The sequence below is a fragment of the Erpetoichthys calabaricus genome, chromosome 10 (assembly GCF_900747795.2).
Source record: "Erpetoichthys calabaricus chromosome 10, fErpCal1.3, whole genome shotgun sequence".
Classification (NCBI taxonomy): Eukaryota; Metazoa; Chordata; class Cladistia; order Polypteriformes; family Polypteridae; genus Erpetoichthys; species Erpetoichthys calabaricus.
In genome coordinates this window covers 15,079,754-15,100,074 of record NC_041403.2, presented here as the reverse complement: position 1 = coordinate 15,100,074, position 20,321 = coordinate 15,079,754, and the positions used below count along the sequence as shown (strand labels likewise).

At 39.6% G+C, this 20,321-nt stretch overlaps 1 protein-coding gene across 11 annotated transcripts in view; it reads left to right on the top strand.

The window, feature by feature from the left end:
* The window catches only part of dock7 (dedicator of cytokinesis 7), a 281,118-nt gene that overhangs the window by 64,026 nt on the left and 196,771 nt on the right, over nt 1–20,321 (top strand). For all 11 annotated transcript variants that reach the window (XM_051932685.1, XM_051932692.1, XM_051932691.1 and 8 more), the window contains exons 3-7: nt 4,689–4,864; nt 7,163–7,231; nt 15,105–15,234; nt 18,388–18,600; nt 19,039–19,124. In XM_051932685.1, the coding sequence (XP_051788645.1) occupies nt 4,689–4,864; nt 7,163–7,231; nt 15,105–15,234; nt 18,388–18,600; nt 19,039–19,124 (674 nt within the window). The remainder of the gene's footprint in view (nt 1–4,688; nt 4,865–7,162; nt 7,232–15,104; nt 15,235–18,387; nt 18,601–19,038; nt 19,125–20,321) is intronic.

Sequence of the window (20,321 nt, the reverse complement as noted above, 5' to 3'; positions counted from 1 at the left end):
CCACCCCCCCCATTTTGCCTCCCCACATGAGGCTAGACCCCACTTCGCGATGTTCCAGTCCTCTGACATACGAAGAGACAGAGCACGTCCAAAACAAAACAAACCCCACCCTGCAGCGGCGTTACAGAATTAAAACAGAGATATCTTTTACAGTTAAATCCTTAATACTATCTGCCGAAAATGTTCTCATTAACAATATTTAATCTTGAAATAATCTTCAGCGCTTTTAAGTTAAGATATTAAGGTTAAAAAAAAAAAAAAAAAAAAAAAAAAAAAACAACCCTGGGAGTGATTTTAAAAACTAGTCCAGGATAAACCTGGTAATTCATACTGTAATAGTATAATGGTAATTGTATAAATAGTAGAACAAGCATTAAACCAAGGGTATGAAGTTAAACAGTCTACTTTAAGGTATAGTAAAATAAAAAAAATAAATAAATAAATAAATTAAAAAAAAATAAAATAAAAAAAATAAAAAAAAAAAGGAAAAGAAATAAAAAAATAAATAAATAAAACGAATCCTACTTTAATCACTTCCACATTTTCACACTCACGTCTATAGCTCTATAACTCTGATTAAAACATAAACATATAACATATAAAGTCCAGATATAAAAAAAATTTTAAAAAAAGAGAATAAGAGATGTATAATTATAATACCAGTCTCTTTAAACATGGATCCAGCGATCAGATCATCGGTCTTTCCCGTGCCTTGATAGAATACGGCTCTTTAATTTTAATTAACTTTCAAAAAAAAGTGTCGGAAACAGCTTCTTTAATTCTTTTTCAGCTTCTTCTTTGCTGAAGAAAATATAATGTCCGTCTTGAACTTCCACTTTCAGTTTGGCAGGATACAAGAGGCTGTATTTGATATCGGCTTCCCGTAGCATCCTTTTAATGTCGTTGTAGGATCTGCGTTTTGCAGCTGTTGATGGTGAGAAGTCGGGAAAAATACGAATAAGATTATTTTCGAATATAATCTCTTGCTTGTGTCTGAGAAGTGCCATCACATCAAGCTTACATCTTAGTCGTTCGAAGCGGACAATAAAAGACCTAGATTTAAAGGCGCTTGGTATCTTTGTGCGATAAGCCGTGGCTCTCTCATTGTCGAGTTTAAAGTCATCTCCAATTATTTTAGACAGTAATTCTACTGCAAATTTCACTGGGCTTGAGCTTTCTCGTTTCTCAGGTATACCCTCAATTCTTATATTATTTCTTCTGCACCCATCCTCCAGGGCTGCAAGTCTGTCTCCAAGTTTTTTGTATTCCGAGTTCGCAGCTGTGGCTTTTTCATCGGCGTTAGATGCCATTTGTTCCGCTGTTTCCACTCGAGCCGTGAGTCCCTGCTTAACGTCTTCCAGCTGGTCTGAAACGTCATTAATATGATCATCAAGCCTTTTCAGTTTGGAGTTAGTTTCTTCAATGTGTTCCACTAATTTCTCCAACATGCCTTTAAAGTTCACGTCGAAACGTTCAAATAGACGCGTTTCCTTATCTTTGTTATCCTTCTTGAGCTCAGTGGCCACCTTCTTAAGATCATTTGTGTTATCTTTCTTAAGCTCATTCATGGCCGTAACCATGGCAGTGGCCAGTGTAGTGTTCATCTCTTTCTGTGTAGCTATCTGTGTAGCTATCTGTGTAGCGATCATCTCTTTCAGTTCGGACAGTTCGCTTCTGCTTTCGTGCTCCGCAAGTGAAAATGCAGCTCCTGTTACAGGCTCGCGATGAGTAGATGAGAGCACGTCCTGCAGAGCCCTTTCTAGTCTCGAATGATCCTCAGTAATCGGCGATCCCTCGCGACCTGTATCACTTGCGCCTTCGCTCCCATTTTCACTCTCGACTGGAGACGATACAATGGAGCGGGGCCCCAGGAATTCTGCGCACTCTTCTGCCTGTTCCAGGTCAGTCTCCGTGATGCCATACCTTACACTTGCACTCAGGCCGGAAGTCTGTCCGGACTTCGATGCAGCTTTAAGTTTCTTTTCTGGTTCTTTCTGACTTTTCTTCTTGTTACTCATGCTTGTATGCTTGTATATTGTAGTGGAAGTTCCTTGGTCGGGTTAAATACAGGATACCTCTAAATAATATGAAATACGTGGGAAAATAAAGCCGCTGCTAGCGGAGCTCTGCTTCAGACGTCCATCTCCTATAAACGGACCAAACCAATCGGTTTTGTTGTTTTTAAATAAAAGCACTTTTGCAACTTACTCCTTGCTTCGTTGTGGTGTCCTCATTGTCCAGCTCATCCGGTTACATTACCGACGGTGTCTGGTCCAAGAGGCTCCCTAAAGGGAAGTTGGAGCCATGGAGTTAGACCCACATCGTCACAGTCGCGCATCTCTAAAGAAAGCTGCCGGGCACTTGTGTTTGTGGCAGCAGGAGTGTGAGACTCCTGTGCTGAGCTAGTTTAGCACGAGTGTGCTGTAGCTGAGGGAAGTCAGCCTGATCAGTTTGAATGGAAAGAGCGCAGGTATATTTTTAGCACCATACTGCTGTGGTGCTTGCAGACTCTGAATATCCATGGTTTCTCTCTCTACATCATTCTTGTAAGTAGCTTACTATCCTTCAAATGATCGCTCATGCTGGCCGCACAAGTTGGAATTCTTTTTCAACATTGGTAGGATTGCCTCTTTTAAAGGACCCCTGAAACTGCTCATTTGTCTGATGTCCACTCATACTGTGGGTGACTGATCCCCAGCCTAATGCAACTCGTCACCAATGTTACAATATTTCTCATTTACGTCTGTTTTCCTAACTTGCTTATCCAAGGCAGGTCCACGAAGCAGTTGAAGCCCATCCTTGTGCTGTTATATTTTTCATAACCTATATAGTGAAATTTGGGCACCGGAAAAGGAAAGTGTCAACATGGTTGTGCTTATTTGGTCTAGCGGGCAGTGCTTGTAGGGAACCCTGCCAACCTTTGATTGAATGTCAGTGTTTCATGGCACACACAGATTCAAAATAACTGCTTCGTTATCACATACTAATATACATGTGCTGTGACCTCCAAGGGGGAGCCCTCCGCCCCATCGTGTAAAAGTAACAACAAACTAGGAGGAAAAAGAAGACGCTGACTAAACAGAGTACTGCCAGAAATTTGGTTCCTCTTCAAACTCTGCTTGCAGCCAAGTAGGAATGTAATTGAACTGTGTACACAAGATAATAAATCTGACCTAAACTGATTGCATCATATATGAATGAGTTGCCATACATTTATATAAAAGGCCAGTGCCATTGTCCTCCTGCATGGCTATCGTACATTGGCATGGTGTTTGTACACATGGTAAGAAATGGCAGAATATGTGCCATAGCCAAGCCATGATGAAACACAGCAAAGTACAATTTTTTCTATAATATATGCCTAGTCATTTTTTTTTTTGGTTTAGAAGATGGTACAACGAGAACAACTCAGAAAAACATTTAAGTGAGCAAAAGTAATCAGTAACTTCTAATTTTCTGTTGGTAGACTGCTCCCATTAGTGGTTGTCATAGCAGATCATCTTTTTGCATCTCTTCTTGTCCTCTGCATCTCACTCTGTCATCTCCATCACCTGCATGTCCTCTCTTACCACGTCCATAAACCTTCTCTTAGGTCTTCCTCTTCTCCTCTTGCCTGTCAGCTCTATACTTGGCATCCTTCTCCCAATATATCCAGCATCTCTCCTCTGCACATGTCCAAACCAATGCAATCTCACCTCTCCAACCTGAGCTGACCCTCTAATGTCCTCATTTCTAATCCTGTCCATCCTTGTAAATCTTAGCATCTTTAACTCTGCCACCTCCAGCTCTGTCTCCTGGTTTCTGGTCAGTGCCACCATCTCCAGCCCATATAACATAACTGGTCTCACTGCCGTCCTGTAGACCTTCCCTTTCACTCTTGCTGATACCCATCTGTCACAAATTACTCCTGACACTCTTCTCCACTTTTTTTCACTTCTCTTCCACAATTTTCTGAAATGTAATTTTAAAAATGCATCTATTTCCCTGTCCACAAATAATAGTGACCTTATTTTAAAGATTTTAGTTCTTACTATTTATTAGTGTGTGTTAAAGCACCCTGAAACAGTTATTGGTTAAGCAGCACAAACAGGTTTTGTTTGACATCAGTTCCTCATGCTAAAAGGACCTATTGAAGTCACACTCATTTTTATTTACAAGGAAAAAAATTAAAGCACATAATGAATGTCTGCTTTGTAATTGCCAAGTTCTCATAGTTGAATGCAATATTGTATTTATAAAAATAGTTGACTCTGCTTTTAATGGTAAAATCTGTTACAAATACAGGATAAATGAAAGCGTGGGATTATTTATCTAAGATTCTATGATTTTGTAGGAGCAGCTACATTTGCCAACCTGTTAGGCACTTAACACATTTTGGAAACAAAGAATGTTTGCTTTAATAAAATATGTGTATTTTGTTTTGAACTCTGTTCTATACGTCTTTAAATTACATAACTATGTTTCTATTAAGCTTTGAAACCTCTGAGTCGGATATATTGTACCAGTGCAATTCGCTACCTACGTTAAAAAGCCTCACAGAACTGTGAATACATTGATGGTGTTTATCCATCAAGGAAAACTAAGATTTCTCCCAACTCTAATTCTTACTAACCACTGAAATAGTGGTTGAAGTTCAAATGTCATTCTAGTTTTGAATTAACATTCTGTCTATCTGTTTGTCTTTGTAGGTTCCGCTCACAGAAGCAGTTGACCCAGTGGACTTTGAAGATTATTATTTAACGCATCCTCCTGCTGTGGAATCTGGTCCTTTGAGAGATCTTATTGAAATTCCCTGTGATGACATTGAAGTACTGTTTACGCCTAGGGAATGTCGGACAATAGTTCCGGCAGTGCCAGAGGAAGGGTAAGAAAAATAGCCACAGTTTACTGTATGTATGTATTCTAGGGGGTTCGCACCTACTTAGACAATGTACAAGTAAAATTTAAGGCCAATACTAAAAGTGCCAGAGAGCTGGCCGAATCTTGGCTATCAAATGAGAATGCCATCAACAGACACTTGGACATAAATCCAGCATATGCAAACTTAAGAAGAACATGTTCATAATAAATAAACTGTACACCCAATACCCCCCTCCCCCCATCACACTGCCTTAGCCACCCCCCCCCCCCCCCCACCCCCTCCACGTAATGTTTTGCTATATATTGCCTTTGATTCTTGTAAGTCTAAGCATTATTCTCTGATGAAGACCCCTGGCAGGTGTTGAAAGCTCAGGAATAAAAACTACTTTATGATACGTGATTCATTTTTTCTACCTTTGTGGATCTCCAGCTGCAAATATATATATAGATATATATATATATATATATATATATATAGATAATAATAATAATTCATTACATTTATATAGCGCTTTTCTCAGTACTCAAAGCGCTATCCACACAGGGAGGAAGCGGGAAGCGAACCCACAATCTTCCACAGTCTCCTTACTGCAAAGCAGCAGCACTACCACTGTCTATCCATCTATCCATCTATCCATCCATCCATCCATCCATCCATCCATCCATTATATAGTGCCTTTCATATCCATACATACATACATAAAAGTGACTCTTTCTTTGGAAGTTTAGTTTTGCCGGTTTGGTGGTGGGTCAATGATGGTCTGGGGAGGCATATCCATGGAAGGATGCACAGACCTCTACAGGCTAGACGACAGAACCCAGACTGACATTAGGTATTGGGATAAAATCCGTGCTGTCCTGCCAGTTCTTGTATTCTTCAGGCATTCCACCCTGGACGGGGATCATACAGCGTTCTGACCGGGTATTGCTTCCATTTATTTCGTCCTTTCCATTATGGTGTCCTGGCTGGTTAAAGGACACCACCACCATCTTGAAACTTTATCACCATCACCAACCATCCTCTGCAGCATCTGCTATACACATATACACACACATATATATGTGAGTGGGAGATCATAAAGGGTTGTGGTCTTTCCTGGTATTCCGTTTAATGAGACTGAAGTCAAAAACAAATTGTAAAGCAAAGTCCAATTGAAAATGCTAGGCATCTATTGCCCATTTATAGGCTAAAGGCATTTTGTGAGTCTTTTTTGCTCTATTAGGAGCCTCTCTTCAAACAAAATCCTGAGACGAACGTCAGACGACTATAAAAAATATATTACAAATGCAACAACTAATCCATAACAATCTATGGAAAAGATAGCTGTCAATGAATTTTGGAGTTGACTCGTTGACTTGTTACATATTATATACATCACCCCATTGTCCAAGAGTAATTTTAATCACATTGTGAGATATAGCAGAGACAGAGAATGCAAATATAAGGAACTTGATTGTGTGGAGTCCTTTCAGCTTCATATCTGGTCAGAAATCTTTTGTTTTACAAGAGCTGTAAAAATGATCTCACTTGCTTTAGGAGCAGGTGAAAAGAAAACACGCTGGATTAATGGTGATCTCCCTCTCAGTAAAACTTGGGAGATAATCCAACAGCACTTCTTCTTCTGCAGAGTAGTTCTTTTGATGAAAGAGTCAGCAGGTATTTATTGCTATACGCTAACGGAAAAGGAGGCTTGAAGTGTACAAAACTCGGTTCTTCTCGCAGACTTTGCTAGCATCCAGCAAAGTAAAAACAAATGATACACTCCAGACACCTTTTGTTAATGCTTAACAATGCTTTCAGCTCTTTACACCTTGTTGGCAAGTTTTGTTGGCAATGCCTGCCTAGAAATTGATAATCAAGACTATACAGTTGATAGCAGAACCAACCATTCTTGTTGCCCTGCACATGTTGTAAAATTATTATTGTGACAAAGGAGAGCATTCTGCAAGGAAGAAAACTTTAATTTGTGAAATGTTGTATTCTTTTTTAAATCTCCAATTAACTAATTAGCTGAAGTATTCATCAACTCACTAAATGTTTAGCAAAATAGTTGTTAGTTATAGGCCCAATATATAGGATATAGATTCTTTATGCACAATACTTTAGGAATAACCAACTGAGATTCAACATTATCATGTAGATCAGTCATCATTGTAAACATGTAAATACTATTTAATTATTTTTTCATTTTACAGTGCTACTCTCTTTGTGTTACCTTTAATCAGCTGGTGACTATTCAAAACTCAAGTCACAAAAGCTGGTATTGACATCTTGCTTGTCTTTTTCTTTTTTTTAACACAGGGATAATGACTTGCATGTGAGGGACTGTGCAAGATCCTACACTGAAGACTGGGCAATTGTAAATAGAAAGTAAGCTATATTTTTATTGGTTCCTGTACATGGCATTCTTTTATTTGTTTAAAATGGTTTTATTTCGTATTTCATTCCTTCTCCATAATTCTAAATATTTTTGTAATGGAATATCTTTTGGTATCGTATGTTGATCCTAGGCGGCATGGTGGCGCAGTGGTTAGCGCTGCTGCCTCGCAGTTAGGAGACCTGGGTTCACTTCCCGGGTCCTCCCTGCGTGGAGTTTGCATGTTCTCCCTGTGTCTGCGGGGGTTTCCTCCCATAGTCCAGAGACATACCGGTTAGGTGGATTGGCAATTCTAAATTGTCCCTAGTGTGTGCTTGGTGTGTGGGTGTGTGTTTATCCTGCGGTGGGTTGGCGCCCTGCCCAGGATTGGTTCCTGCCTTACATCCTCTGTTGGATGGGATTGGCTCCAGCAGACCCCTGTGACCCTGTAGTTAGGATATAGCGGGTTGGAAAATGGATGGATGGATAATGGATAGATGTTGGTCCTACTTAGATCTGGTATTCCTATCCCATACAGAGACAAAGAAAAGAAAGCTATATAGTTTAGATCTACTAAGTATGATTAGTGTGTACCGTTGCCCCGGGAGAATTGCTGCATAATCAGAAAACCACTAGGGAAAAGCAGTTTGTTATTGAAAATCTTTCTGGGTAACGTGACCAATGCTTGTCCTTTTATTTGACCCCTCATGCCCTAGCTTAGCATCAGACAATAAGCATTACCATAAATGAAGAAGAGGAAAAAATATATACATAGACAAAAAACAAACAAGTATCTAACATAGCATCAGAACCACCTTTCACAGATTAGGGGCAAGATGTTCTCGCTTAAGAGAAACCGGTTTCCCAAATTGCTTTACTGTCTTTACTGTTCTTGGGCAAAGTGGAAGCCTAACGGAATACGCCGGCCGCCGAGCTGATAACAAAAAAAGTTCTGTCCTACCGGTCCAAAGAATTGCCAGCGTAACCAACAAAAAAGGCCGTCTTCAGAGACGTGTCTCCTTTGTGTTGCTGGGTGAAAAGAATAAAACAAAAAAGTTCTTCCAGCAGGTGTATTCTTGGTACTGCTTCGCTTCTTCCCCTTGCTCCACTGCACAATGTTTCTCTCTCTCTCTCTCTCTCTCTCTCCCTCCCTCCCTCCCTTCTATTCCAGTTTAAAGTCTTCAGCGCCAATCGTCCTGTCCGTGTTGTGACCTCCCCCTTAAAGGTGCATTTACTGTAACCACTTTTCTTGAAATGCACCCTAAGGAACTGCCAACGGGACAGTAGCAGATGTGGCACCCGCTACAAGTGTCTAGTTTAAACTGTTTTGTCTGAAGAGACTGTTTACACATGTTAAATTATTGAGTACTTTATTACTGATGTAATTTTTTTTTCCTACGTTAGAAGAATGAAGCACATTATGTTCTCACTGTAAAATATCAGGCAAGTTAGAATAATTTGGTGTTCAAGAAAAGGCGGTGAGATGTAACAAAAGTTGTCATAGTAAGTTCTCAGCAAAATGATGTTCTATTTGCAACAAAGAGGGTTATCAGAAAGTGAAACTCATTGGCAGTTACCGAGATGTTCAAAAAATGGGCATAGATACTAGTTCTGTAGAACATACGCCAAGGATATAACAAAAACGTGACCAAGGCAGTGGTGCTTGAAGCCATTTCTTTCGTGTAAGGTCTAAGTCAGACAAGATTTTTTGGCATCCTGAGTTGAGAGTGATCTTCTGCATGTACAATTTTGAACTGAATTAACCTGTATCTGACGTAGGTCAATAAAGATTATGTTCTGTCTAAGGTGAACGTCCCTTTGTTACCTGAAGTGCTAACTTTTCTCTGTTGCTTATGCAGAATGTATCTCTTATGTGGCATTTGTATTCCCATTTTATGAGTGCTTTAAACTCTCAAAAGCTGGATGCCAAGTTATCGATGAAACCCATTTCAATTCAAACGCCTCCAATTTCTAGTAAGGCTCTGCTTTGCAATGACAATAAGTCTCAGGGACAGACCCTACAAAAGGTTGGCATTGATTTGAGGCAAGATTGCTTTTCACATGGTTAACTATACGTTGCATGCTCAAGAGTAAGCTCAGCGCACAGCTTGGTCATATTACAACCGGAGGGCCGAACTGACAACGTGGTATACAAAGAGATCCTTAACTAATAAGTATTGGTATATTTTCCCTCAGTTTAAAAAGGTTTACTTTTCTTCTTAATAAAAATTTTAATACCATAATACTGCGAAGAGCGGTATTTTGCTAGTACACAATATAGATGGATTTTTTTTTCTTTGCTGTAGAAAGAAAATATTTTAACACCTTTATCTTTTGGACTTTCAGTTCTTTTATACAATAATCCCTCGCTATATCGCGCTTCGCCTTTCGCGGCTTCACTCCATCGCGGATTTTATATGTAAGCATATTTAAATATATATCGCGGATTTTTCGCTGCTTCGTGGGTTCCTGAGGACAATGGGTCTTTTAATTTCTGGTACATGCTTCCTCAGTTGGTTTGCCCAGTTGATTTCATACAAGGGACGCTATTGGCAGATGGCTAAGAAGCTACTCAGCTTACTTTTCTCTGTCTCTTGCGCTGACTTTCTCTGATCCTGACGTAGGGGGATTGAGCAGGGGGGCTGTTCGCACACCTAGACGATACGGACGCTCGTCTAAAAATGCTGAAAGATTATCTTCACGTTGCTATCTTTTGTGCAGCTGCTTCCTGAAACGACATGCTGAATGGTGCTTCGCATACTTAAAAGCACAAAGGGCACGTATTGATTTTTTTATCTCTCTCTCTCTCTCTCTCTCTGCTCCTGACGGAGGGGGTGTGTGCTGCCACCTTCAACAGCTTTGTGCCGCGGTGCTTCGCATACTTAAAAGCCAAACAGCCCTATTGATTTGTTTGCTCCTTTGAAGAGGAAGATATGTTTGCATTCTTTTAATTGTGAGACAGAACTGTCATCTCTGTCTTGTCATGGAGCACAGTTTAAACTTTTGAAAAAGAGACAAATGTTTGTTTGCAGTGTTTGAATAACGTTCCTGTCTCTCTACAACCTCCTGTGTTTCTGCGCAAATCTGTGACCCAAGCATGACAATATAAAAATAACCATATAAACATATGGTTTCTACTTCGCGGATTTTCTTATTTCGCGGGTGGCTCTGGAACGCAACCCCCGCGATGGAGGAAGGATTACTGTATTGTGTTCTAAATTGTATTATATTAAAAGAGCCAGTTAAACAGGTGACTATCTTCAGACTCTGCAAAGGCTTCAGCTGCCAAAACCACCACCTCACACCAAGTTCCGGATACGTCAGTCAGACTAGTGCCCATGCAAAACAGGCAGCAGACAACAGAGCATCTACTGCAAGTCTTTCTGCTGCCATGAAACTCATGATTTGGATGATAGAGACAGCCTGGAGGACCTACAGTGTACAACAACATTGATCTGGGAGGCCGGTGTGTCCATTTGATTGAACGGCAAGAAGAAGAACAACAACTGGCCTACAATGGGAAGGAAAAGGTGTTAAATTAGTAACAAATACTGTGCTGGCTGCTGTGAAATTAAAAGGACGGTTACAAGAACTGATAATCATTTCATCAGTATATTGCTGATTGGCACCATTATCAAATTGTTTTTAAAACTCCTGTTGAACTCATCCCCAGCTAGTGTTAGTGCTTCTTCACGTTCAGACGCACAGACTGAGTTTGAACCAAGTCTGGTTTTTTGGAGTATGCTTCCCATTTATTTGTAAAACCTTTTTTTAGGGAAATTGTTCACCCTTTACATTTGGTTTTTTAATTTGTTTGTTGATGGTAGTCCCACCAACCCAAATGGAAAACTGGTTGAACAAGTCACATTCTTTAAATATTTGGGAATCCAGGTTGATGATCTTTTGAGATTCTGAGGTTGCACCTTCACTACTGTTAAGACATTTCAACAGAGGCATATTTCCTTACAAATAATTACTTCAACATTTCTGCATTTCATAAGTGTTCTATGAACCTGTTTTGCAGAGTATCTTTTAGTTGATTTTTATTTTTTGAAATAGATAGATAGATAGATAGATAGATACTTTATTAATCCCAGTTGTTAATCAGCAGTCATGGTGATACCCTATCTGGACCCACTGCTTTGCTGGCACAAAGTCTCCTCAGCTCTCTGCCTACTTGGGCTGCTGTAATTGTGGGTGGGGGAAACTCTCTCCTATGCTGGTATCAGCAGAAGGATGTGTGGAGGGTGCAGTACTCTGAGGTGAGAGTGAGAGTGGGTTAGGGTGGTGAAACCTGCTAAAAACGTTGTTCATCAGGTTTGCTCTCTTCACGTCTCTCTCGATGGTGGCACCCCGCTTTGAGCTGCAGCCAGTGATGATCTTCATCCCATCCCATACTTCCTTCATGCTGTTATTCTGTAACTTCTGCTCCAGCTTTCTCCTGTACTGCTCCTTTGCCGCCCTGCGCTGGACTCAGAGGGCCTTCTGCACGCGCTTGAGCTCATGCTGATCACCGCCTTTAAAAGCCCTTTTCTTCTGGTTCAAAAGGCCCTTGATGTCACTTGTAATCCATGGCTTGTTGTTAGCATAGCAGCGTACTGTTCTTACTGGAGCTACAATGTCCATACAGAAGTTGATGTAGTCAGTAGTTCCAAAGCAGTCTCTCAGAGCCTGCTGTGCCTCAGGGTGTGTCCTCGAGGTAATGTTAGAAGGATATGTATGATTAATGCAGCAAATAGTGTGTTTGCAGTGGCTCAAACATCTGTGGAACAGATTTATGTAGAACATATCCTAAAAATACTTTATCTGATCCTTGATTATACTCCACCTCCTCATCTGCACTACTAATTCTCAAAGTTGTGGTGGCAATCGAGTGAAACTCAGGTTGCCAAATGATGCAACACCAGATGTTGAGCGAATGTGCTTGGTTTGCTGTCTTTCCTAAATTTTTTACTGTGTGAATGTGGCTCTGTTGGGAGTTTTTTTTTTCCTTGATGACATTCCTGTTTCAAGTGTTATTTTTGACTTCCTTTCTGTATTTTATACTTGGTTCTACTTTGCGTTCTTCTCAATTAACATCACTTAGATTCTGTAAAGAAGGAAGAAGAACAACAACATTTCTATAGGACAGAATAAAAGGGTTGTTTAAAATAAAATCACTGAATCAACCCTTTATATTTTACCCCATGAAGTTTGTAGTGGTGGGTGAGAAAAATTTTTATTCTTGTGTTTTCATTGAAAATGGAGATAGCAAACTTTCTGATAGAATGGTGTGGTGAACAGCTGGGACCCTTTCACGCCCAGGCTGCCCCTATAATGAAAGGACCTGGGGAGAGAGTAAATTCAGGGCATTACCTCCCCCAGAACGCTGGATGGCAGTACCTCTGGTTAGCAGCGGGTCCACGGGATTGGAACATGAAAGCTCAACCCTGCTGGGGCCTGTGGCCACTGTCAGGGGGCGCCTGGACGACTGCTGAGCCCTTGGTTGTAGCGCTTCCACCACACCCGGGAGTGCAGCTGGAAGAAGGTCCTGGAGCACTTCCGGGTGTCCTATAAAAGGAGCCAGCTGCCACTACTCCGAGAGCCAGAGTCGGGTGGAAGAGGACAAAGCTTGCAGGAGGAGGAGTGGAGGCAAAGAGAAGGAGAGGGGAAGAAAAAGAAGTAGAAAACTCTGTTTGTTTGTGAAGTGCTTTGAGCTGTGCTGTACAGGTGGGAAACGTAGGAAGACGTTTCCCATAAGAAAAACAGGGGAAAAAAATAAAAGCATGTACAGTATGTTGCACTTGTGTCCTGCATCTGTCTGTGTTGTGTTTGGGCAGCAGGAGTGTCCTCTAGTGGCCACATTGGACATCTATCGAAGACTAACTCTGAACAAAGAGCATGGAAAAAAAACATCAGACATTACTTGTGTCACATACTGTATTCCACTTGTCAAGTCATCCAATCACATGCTTAGTACAGGGAACTTGCATGCATTTTTTGCTCAAATATTGTTAAATAATAGCGCATGCAGAGGGAAGTGGTTCCCACAGGAACAAGCTTTTGAAGGAGGACCTGCCTCTTCTCCTCACTGATTGGTCAACAGTCCTGTCTTCAATTTCAATTTGTATTATTTTTCGGTGGAGTATTCCTTTAATTTTTTGCTATGGTATATTTGTCATTATGAATTTAATGTCAGAGTTGGAACGCTTTTCTGTTACGAGGGTATGTTATTTTGTGCACAGGTCAAGTATATCATTGTAAATATACAGTATGGTCAAAGAATCCAAGAAATTCCCATTGGCAGCCTGTAGTAGAAATTAACTAATGCTTAGTCATTAATTGTACATTAAGCACTTGACAGAGCTTAATCATGAAAGCCAGTTTTACTTATCTGAGTTAACTGTGACGGTTAAAAATGTTATGTCACAGTTTTTAAAAGTGATACAAATATCAAATATATGTAGATAATACACTGCCATTTTTTATTATAATGGAAAAGGAGTATTTAATAAAGTATATTTATGTAATCAAATACAAACTGTTTAAACTCTTAACTGGTTGTATTTGTACTTTTATGGGAGATGTATGTACATTCTGTAAGAGGATAACATAAAAATTTCAGTAGAAAATTAATTTCTACAAATTGCTTCGGTTTCCTCCTACAATCCAAAGACATGCAAATTAGGTGGATTGGCATTGCTGACTTGGTCTTTGTGTGTCTTCGCTCCACAAAGGACTAGAGCCCTGTCAATGTGTTGTTCCTGCCTTATGTCCTGTGATTGCTGGAATAGCCTCTAGCTGCCATGCAATCCCTACTTTGGATACGAATGTTAATAACTGAAAAAGATTAATTACACTTTAAGTATTATCAAAGAAAATGATGTATTAATGAAAGCGTTTTTAATTGCAGCAAAACAAATTGATTACCTTCATTTGTCAATGCAGTACAAGTCTATTTGATGATGTTCATGCTTTATCTTGATTTATATTACTTTACATGACATAGATGGGAAAAAGGTGTCATATCATATCATTTTCTATTCCTCTTAATCCAGACCAGGGTCATATGGGGTTGGAGCCTATCCCAGCTACCATAGGGCGTATGTTAGGAACACACTCCGAACAGGGTGCCAGTCCATTGCAAGAGGAAGACACATACACGTATTTCCCTGCACAGCAAGCACATACTAAGGCCAGTTTAGCGTCACCAATTCACCTAACTCTGTTTGGACTGTGGGAGGGAACCCATACAAACATGTGGAGAACATGTAAACTTCTCACAGGGAGGACCTGGGATGGAAAGAAGTGTTAAATATAAAAATTCTCTGTTTGCACTAGTGTGTTTTTCAGCTTTTTTTTTTTTTAATCAGAGTCACCAAATATAACAAACTATCATAAAAGATGTAACAAGCTGCCCTTTCCTTTTAAATAAATGGCCACTGGCCAGAAATGTCATGCTTCTCTTTTACGCAGGGTATTAATTTTTTTGTCTCTCCCCAAGTAGTTTTTGCTGTACCTTATCTTTCCTCTTTTGATATCCCAAACATGGAACTCCTGTTTTGTTCATATTGCCTCTTATCTCTATTGTTTGATTTATCATGCGTTATTATGCTCTCTATAAAAGGTGCTTTTTATGTTGAATCATTATTACTTGATAATTCCTACTGTGTTTCAAATTGCCAAATGAGCAAAGCTCAAGTACAAATTTTAATTGACTTTTTATAAATAGTAAAACTGTGAAAATGCCTTTAAATATTCTCATATTAGTATGCCAAACAAGCATTGTGTTCTTTTTAATTTGGTAACTCAATAATGTATTTTGTCTTTATATATAAAGGAAAAAATTGCTGTTTTGATTTTGGTCATTATTATATAAACCTTCTTTTTGGTTTACTTTTCTAACAGGTACCACAAACTGGGCACTGGGTTCAACCCCAACACGCTTGACAAACAGAAAGAGAGACAAAAAGGTCTCCCAAAGCAAATCTTTGAATCTGATGAATTACCAGAAAATAGTGGGTACCAGGATGACCAGGCAAGTGTTAGCATTTCTTTAAATTGTTTTCCGTTGATGTGTTTCATCAGCATGACTTGGTTCTTGGTGGCACACTATCTCCGTGTAGGTTCTTTTTGGTTCTGCATTACAAGGGGGCTCCGCCCCCTGCTCGCTTCGCTCGCCTACCCCCGGCGTTTTGAACCCGTGCCCGCTGGGCAGCCACGTGTGAGGATGATGCACGTTTAATACGGAGTGTTCGCCCGTGTCACTCTGGGGCCCCCCACTGTTAATACGGAGCTCCGTCCGTACTATTATGCGGTGCATTGTGGACTACTGCGGACCCCGTAGTGTTTCCCGTTTCAGTTTGTATCTCGGTCAGTCGAGCTTTTGTTTTTGAAGCTTTTGAATTCTGGTCTTCATTATCTGTAACCTGCTGTCCATGTGTTTGGCCCCCTCGTTTAACCTGTTTATGACGTTTTACTTTGCTTTCTACTCTGTCTTTCATTTCTGATCTCGCTTTATTCTGCTTTTGTTTCAATGACACCTGGTCTGTGGTGAATATATTTTCCCTTTTCGAGTAATAATTTTCATTTTTTTGCGATACTGTGATGTTTATCGTACTGTTAATAATGCATCACTGTAATGTGATTCACCTATGCTGTATAGTTTGGACGTGTGAGGATGAAGTATGTTTAATACAGAGCATTCGCCCGTGTCACTCTGGGTCTCCCCACTGTTACTACGAAGCTGTTTCCGAACTATTATGCGGTGCATTGTGGAGCACTGCAGACTCTGTAGTGTTTCCCGTTTTACTTCGTATCTCGTTTAGTCGAGCTCTTTCTTTTTGGAGCAGTGCCTGCCTGGTCTGCGGCATTTGAGATGCACGTTGTAGGCGCCTGCGTTCATTAATTATATTCAGGCAGGCGCGTGTTTGTATCTCGGTCACTCGAGCTGTGTCGTGTTGAATCCGTGCCTGCTTTGCCTACGCAGTTTGAGACGCGCGTTGTAGGCGTCCACGTTCATTAGATCTGTCCACGCGGGCTCGGTGTCGAAGCTGTGTTAGTTGTTGAGCTCTTTGGTTTTGGAGCCGAGACAGTTTTGCTTCCGCGGTTTCAGACGCGTGTCCGTACCATCTTGGGTTTGATGTATGAACCTTTGTGGACTCCGTAGTGTGTCCTGTTTCACTCTGGGGCGGGGCGTTGACTCCTCTTGTTTTACTATGTCTCCGCCTGCGCCTTCCGTATTATGTCAGTTTTTATCATGCTGTGTAGGCGCCGTTGCCTTTTGTACTTTACCGCGCCTTCCGACGCACGATGTAGGCGCCTGCACCTTCCGGGTCCGCCTCCGCTGTGTGGTGTGGACGTTTAACTGTTGTTGTTTCTGCCTTTATATTCTGTATCTCGGTGTGCATGTGTTTCGTGCCTAGGTTTTTTTTGAAGCTGTTGCATTCCAGTTTTCATCATCTGTAACCCGCTCTCCATGTGTTTGTCCCCGTTCTTTAATCCCTTTATAAAGTTTTACTTTGTTTCCTACTCTGCGTTTTATTTCTGATCTCGCTTTATCCTGCTTGCGGCATGTCAGACGGTTCGTAGTCTTTCCCGTTTTACTCTGGGCAGGGGGTTTTGTTCTGTAACCTGCGCTCCATGTGTTTGTCCCTGTTCTTTAACCTCTTTATGACGTTTTACTTTGTTTCCTACTCTGACGGTTCGTAGTCTCTCCCGTTTTGCTTTGGAGCGGGGTATGGGGTCTGGGGGGCTTTGTGTGGCGCCTGCGCACATGCGTAGTCTCTCCCGTTTCACTCTGGGGGGGGGGGGGGTGGTGGCTTTGTGTGGCACTTGCGCACTATGTCTTTTGCGTCCACGGGCAGGTCCCTGCGTCCATATCCGGTTTACCATTCTCGTTTAGTAATATGGATTTCTTGACAGTTATTATAGAGGATCAGAAATTCTTAGATCTTTACTGATTTTTTTTTTGTTTTTGAATGAACAGTTTCATCCTGTTATGCTGGATCATTTTTTTTAGAGCTAGCAAGTTCCTTGCTGTTGAATCTCAATTGAAGTGAATCATTACATATTTGAAGCTTTGCTGTAGGCAGATGTGCTGATTAGTAATTAACAGCTTGGCATCTTAACCATTGCAGTTTAAAGAATATTTAATGCACACTGCACACCCTGTCACACTATTATTCGTTATTTGTAGCAAAATATACCAGTATACCGCATAAAAAAACGGGGTTAATATGGGTCCTGGAAAATTTGGACAAAATTTGAAACAAAAAATGTACACGATGAAGACTTTCTGAACCTAGTAATTAATGTTTTATAGTATATAGGGGCTAATCTTTGGACACTTATTAAAGCAGCACTGAAGGAACACCCCTTTGAGGTCTGTGCAAATATTTTTTCATGGCACTCTACATGTGTATGTATATTTTGGTATACTGTTGATGTTCACCCTGGCATACTTAATTTATACACTGCACTGGGGCAGCAAATTGTATCATTCTCCAATCTCTAAATTGTGACATCTCATGTTTGATTTATGCGCTTTTGTAATGGTTAATAATGTGAAATTGGAGGAAAAAGACAAGCATAGTAAATAGGGACTTTTCTTGTAAACTTCATTTACATGAAATTATATGAATAGTGCACAGAGTTATATGAATGCACAATGAAGCAGCAGCCAGTCCTTTAAGGGAAATCATCTTCATGAATGGTCTTCCTCTAGCATTGCGCATGGCTTAGTCAGTTGATTCTTTTGGTAAGCAACTTAAGACATTTTTGTTTAAGCAGGCTTTTGAACACAGCTGAGTAGTCTCTGCTTGGACTTTTAGTTTATTCGTAGTTTTCTTCTTGTTATTCTATTTTATTGTTTCTTTTTATGTTTTTTTATTTTGTTATATTTGTATTTTATTGTTATACAGCTCTTTTTGATATGTTTGTGAAATGCGCTTCATAAATAAATTTTAGTTACTTGCATAGGTGACACTCCATCATGTTCTAAGTTAGTAATATTAGCTCTATTTTGGCTTTTTCTGGAATTCCTTTGTATCAAGGATACTTGTACAGCACTATCTGAAACCATACTATTCATTTTTAATACTGCTGTCTTATCTTTCTCATTAAGATTAATTTAAACTATGCATATTCATGTTGCAAGGCTCACTTGTGTTGGTAATCAATAAATTTGCAGGATGACCTTAAAAGAAGATCCATGTCAATTGATGATACACCACGTGGTAGCTGGGCCTGCAGTATATTTGATCTCAAAAACTCACTCCCAGATGCTTTACTTCCTAACCTGCTTGATCGTGTGCCAAATGAAGAAATTGATCGACAGAATGAAGAACAGAGAAAATCTAACCGACACAAAGAACTTTTTGCTTTGCACCCAACTCTTGATGAGGTAGGAAAATGCATGGAGGTAATGGTATGTTGCTTCATGTCTTTTTGCAATCATTTATTCCTTTTAGTTATGATTATTTGATAATTAATAATTATCATACAATATTGTTTATTGCAAAATTTCAGAATTTTTACATTTTATTTTTGAAATAACTATTGTGTTGACTATCATTTTTTTATTTGATTTGGTGAAGCTCATACAAATAAAACATCAATACAAACATTCACCATGAGCATTACAGTGAAACAGTGAAATAAACTTACTTTTGTTTCTGTATATCTTGCATGTTATTATTTTGGATCTGGCTGCTGCAGCATTGAAATGTAACGTCTTTGACATATTCTTAAATGTAATTTCAGTTGAGAAAATTCTACTTTTAAATGTTTTTTATTTAGTAAAATCTCATTGAACTTGTATTTTTTTCACTTCAAATGATAGGAAGAGCCAATTGAACGCCACACTGTTCCAGATGTCCCAAAAGAACATTTTGGACAGAGACTATTGGTGAAATGTCTGTCTTTGAAGTAAGTGTTAAACATGTTATAATTTTTTTTTGTAAATATGTTTTTCTTTTTCTTCAATTATCATGTGATATGTTAAGCATACTAATTCTTTATGACTTGACTGTGCGTATGTATGTATACATACACATAGAGGCAGCCCTCAGGATACAGACAAGTTCTGTATTTTGTCGATGTTCATAATTGGGTGGTTTTTTTTTAATCAAATTTAGAACTTTCCATTAATGGAAATATTGACAAAATGCATAATGCTTTATTCCTTTTTTTTACAGAAAAGATTTCAGACTTATTAATAAAATAACAGTGAAGCAGTATTATTGGCCTTAAAATACACAACATATCCTGCTCAATACAATGTGCTTTTAATGAATGCCTTCAATACTGCATTCAAAAATCTCCCATAATGGGATTTGTTATTTTCTACCAGCCATATTGATCTCTGATTCCATCTCAGGCACATACAGTTTACAGGCAGAATTTTGACACCTGCAGGCCTAAAAAGATATAAAAAATCAGAAAACATATTCTACTGTGTTCTGACAGATGTGATTATGAAAATCATGGGTCTTAGGAGGAACACTGCTCTTAGGTTTGAATCAGTGTGCAGACCCCACCTAGCCATATTGAGGGAAACAAAGAAAAACATGCATGTAGTGTTAAGGTTAGGGGTAGTGAGAGTTGAATAGCCCAAGATAAGAACAGTAAACCCTTAATAAGCAGAGCAGGAGTAGGTAATAGGAGTATGGATGGGCACATAGGAGTATGGATGAGACAGCATCTGAGATTAGGAACAACATATATATTATCTAATCCTGGTTATTCAGAGTAGGATCGTAGCAATCCTTGAGCCTACCCCAACAGGTTTGGATGCAAGGCAGGAAAAATCCCTACTATGCAATATGTATGATATGGCCGATGTTAAGAAAAAGAATATATTTCAACTATCTACTTTTGGAGAGTGAGAGAGAGATAAACATTGAAAAAATGGGGACAAATATTTCAAACTATAATTCTGCTACTTGATTATTTTCACAATATCAGGTATTTTGAGCTGTGAATAGGAACTAATAAAGATTAATTAATAAATCTAGAATTAATACAAAACCACTTTAGTATGTTTACCTTTTCATCACTTTGCAGACTGTCTTCACCTACCTACCTGTAGTTTAGTAGAGATGTTGCCAACTAAGTTTGTATCGC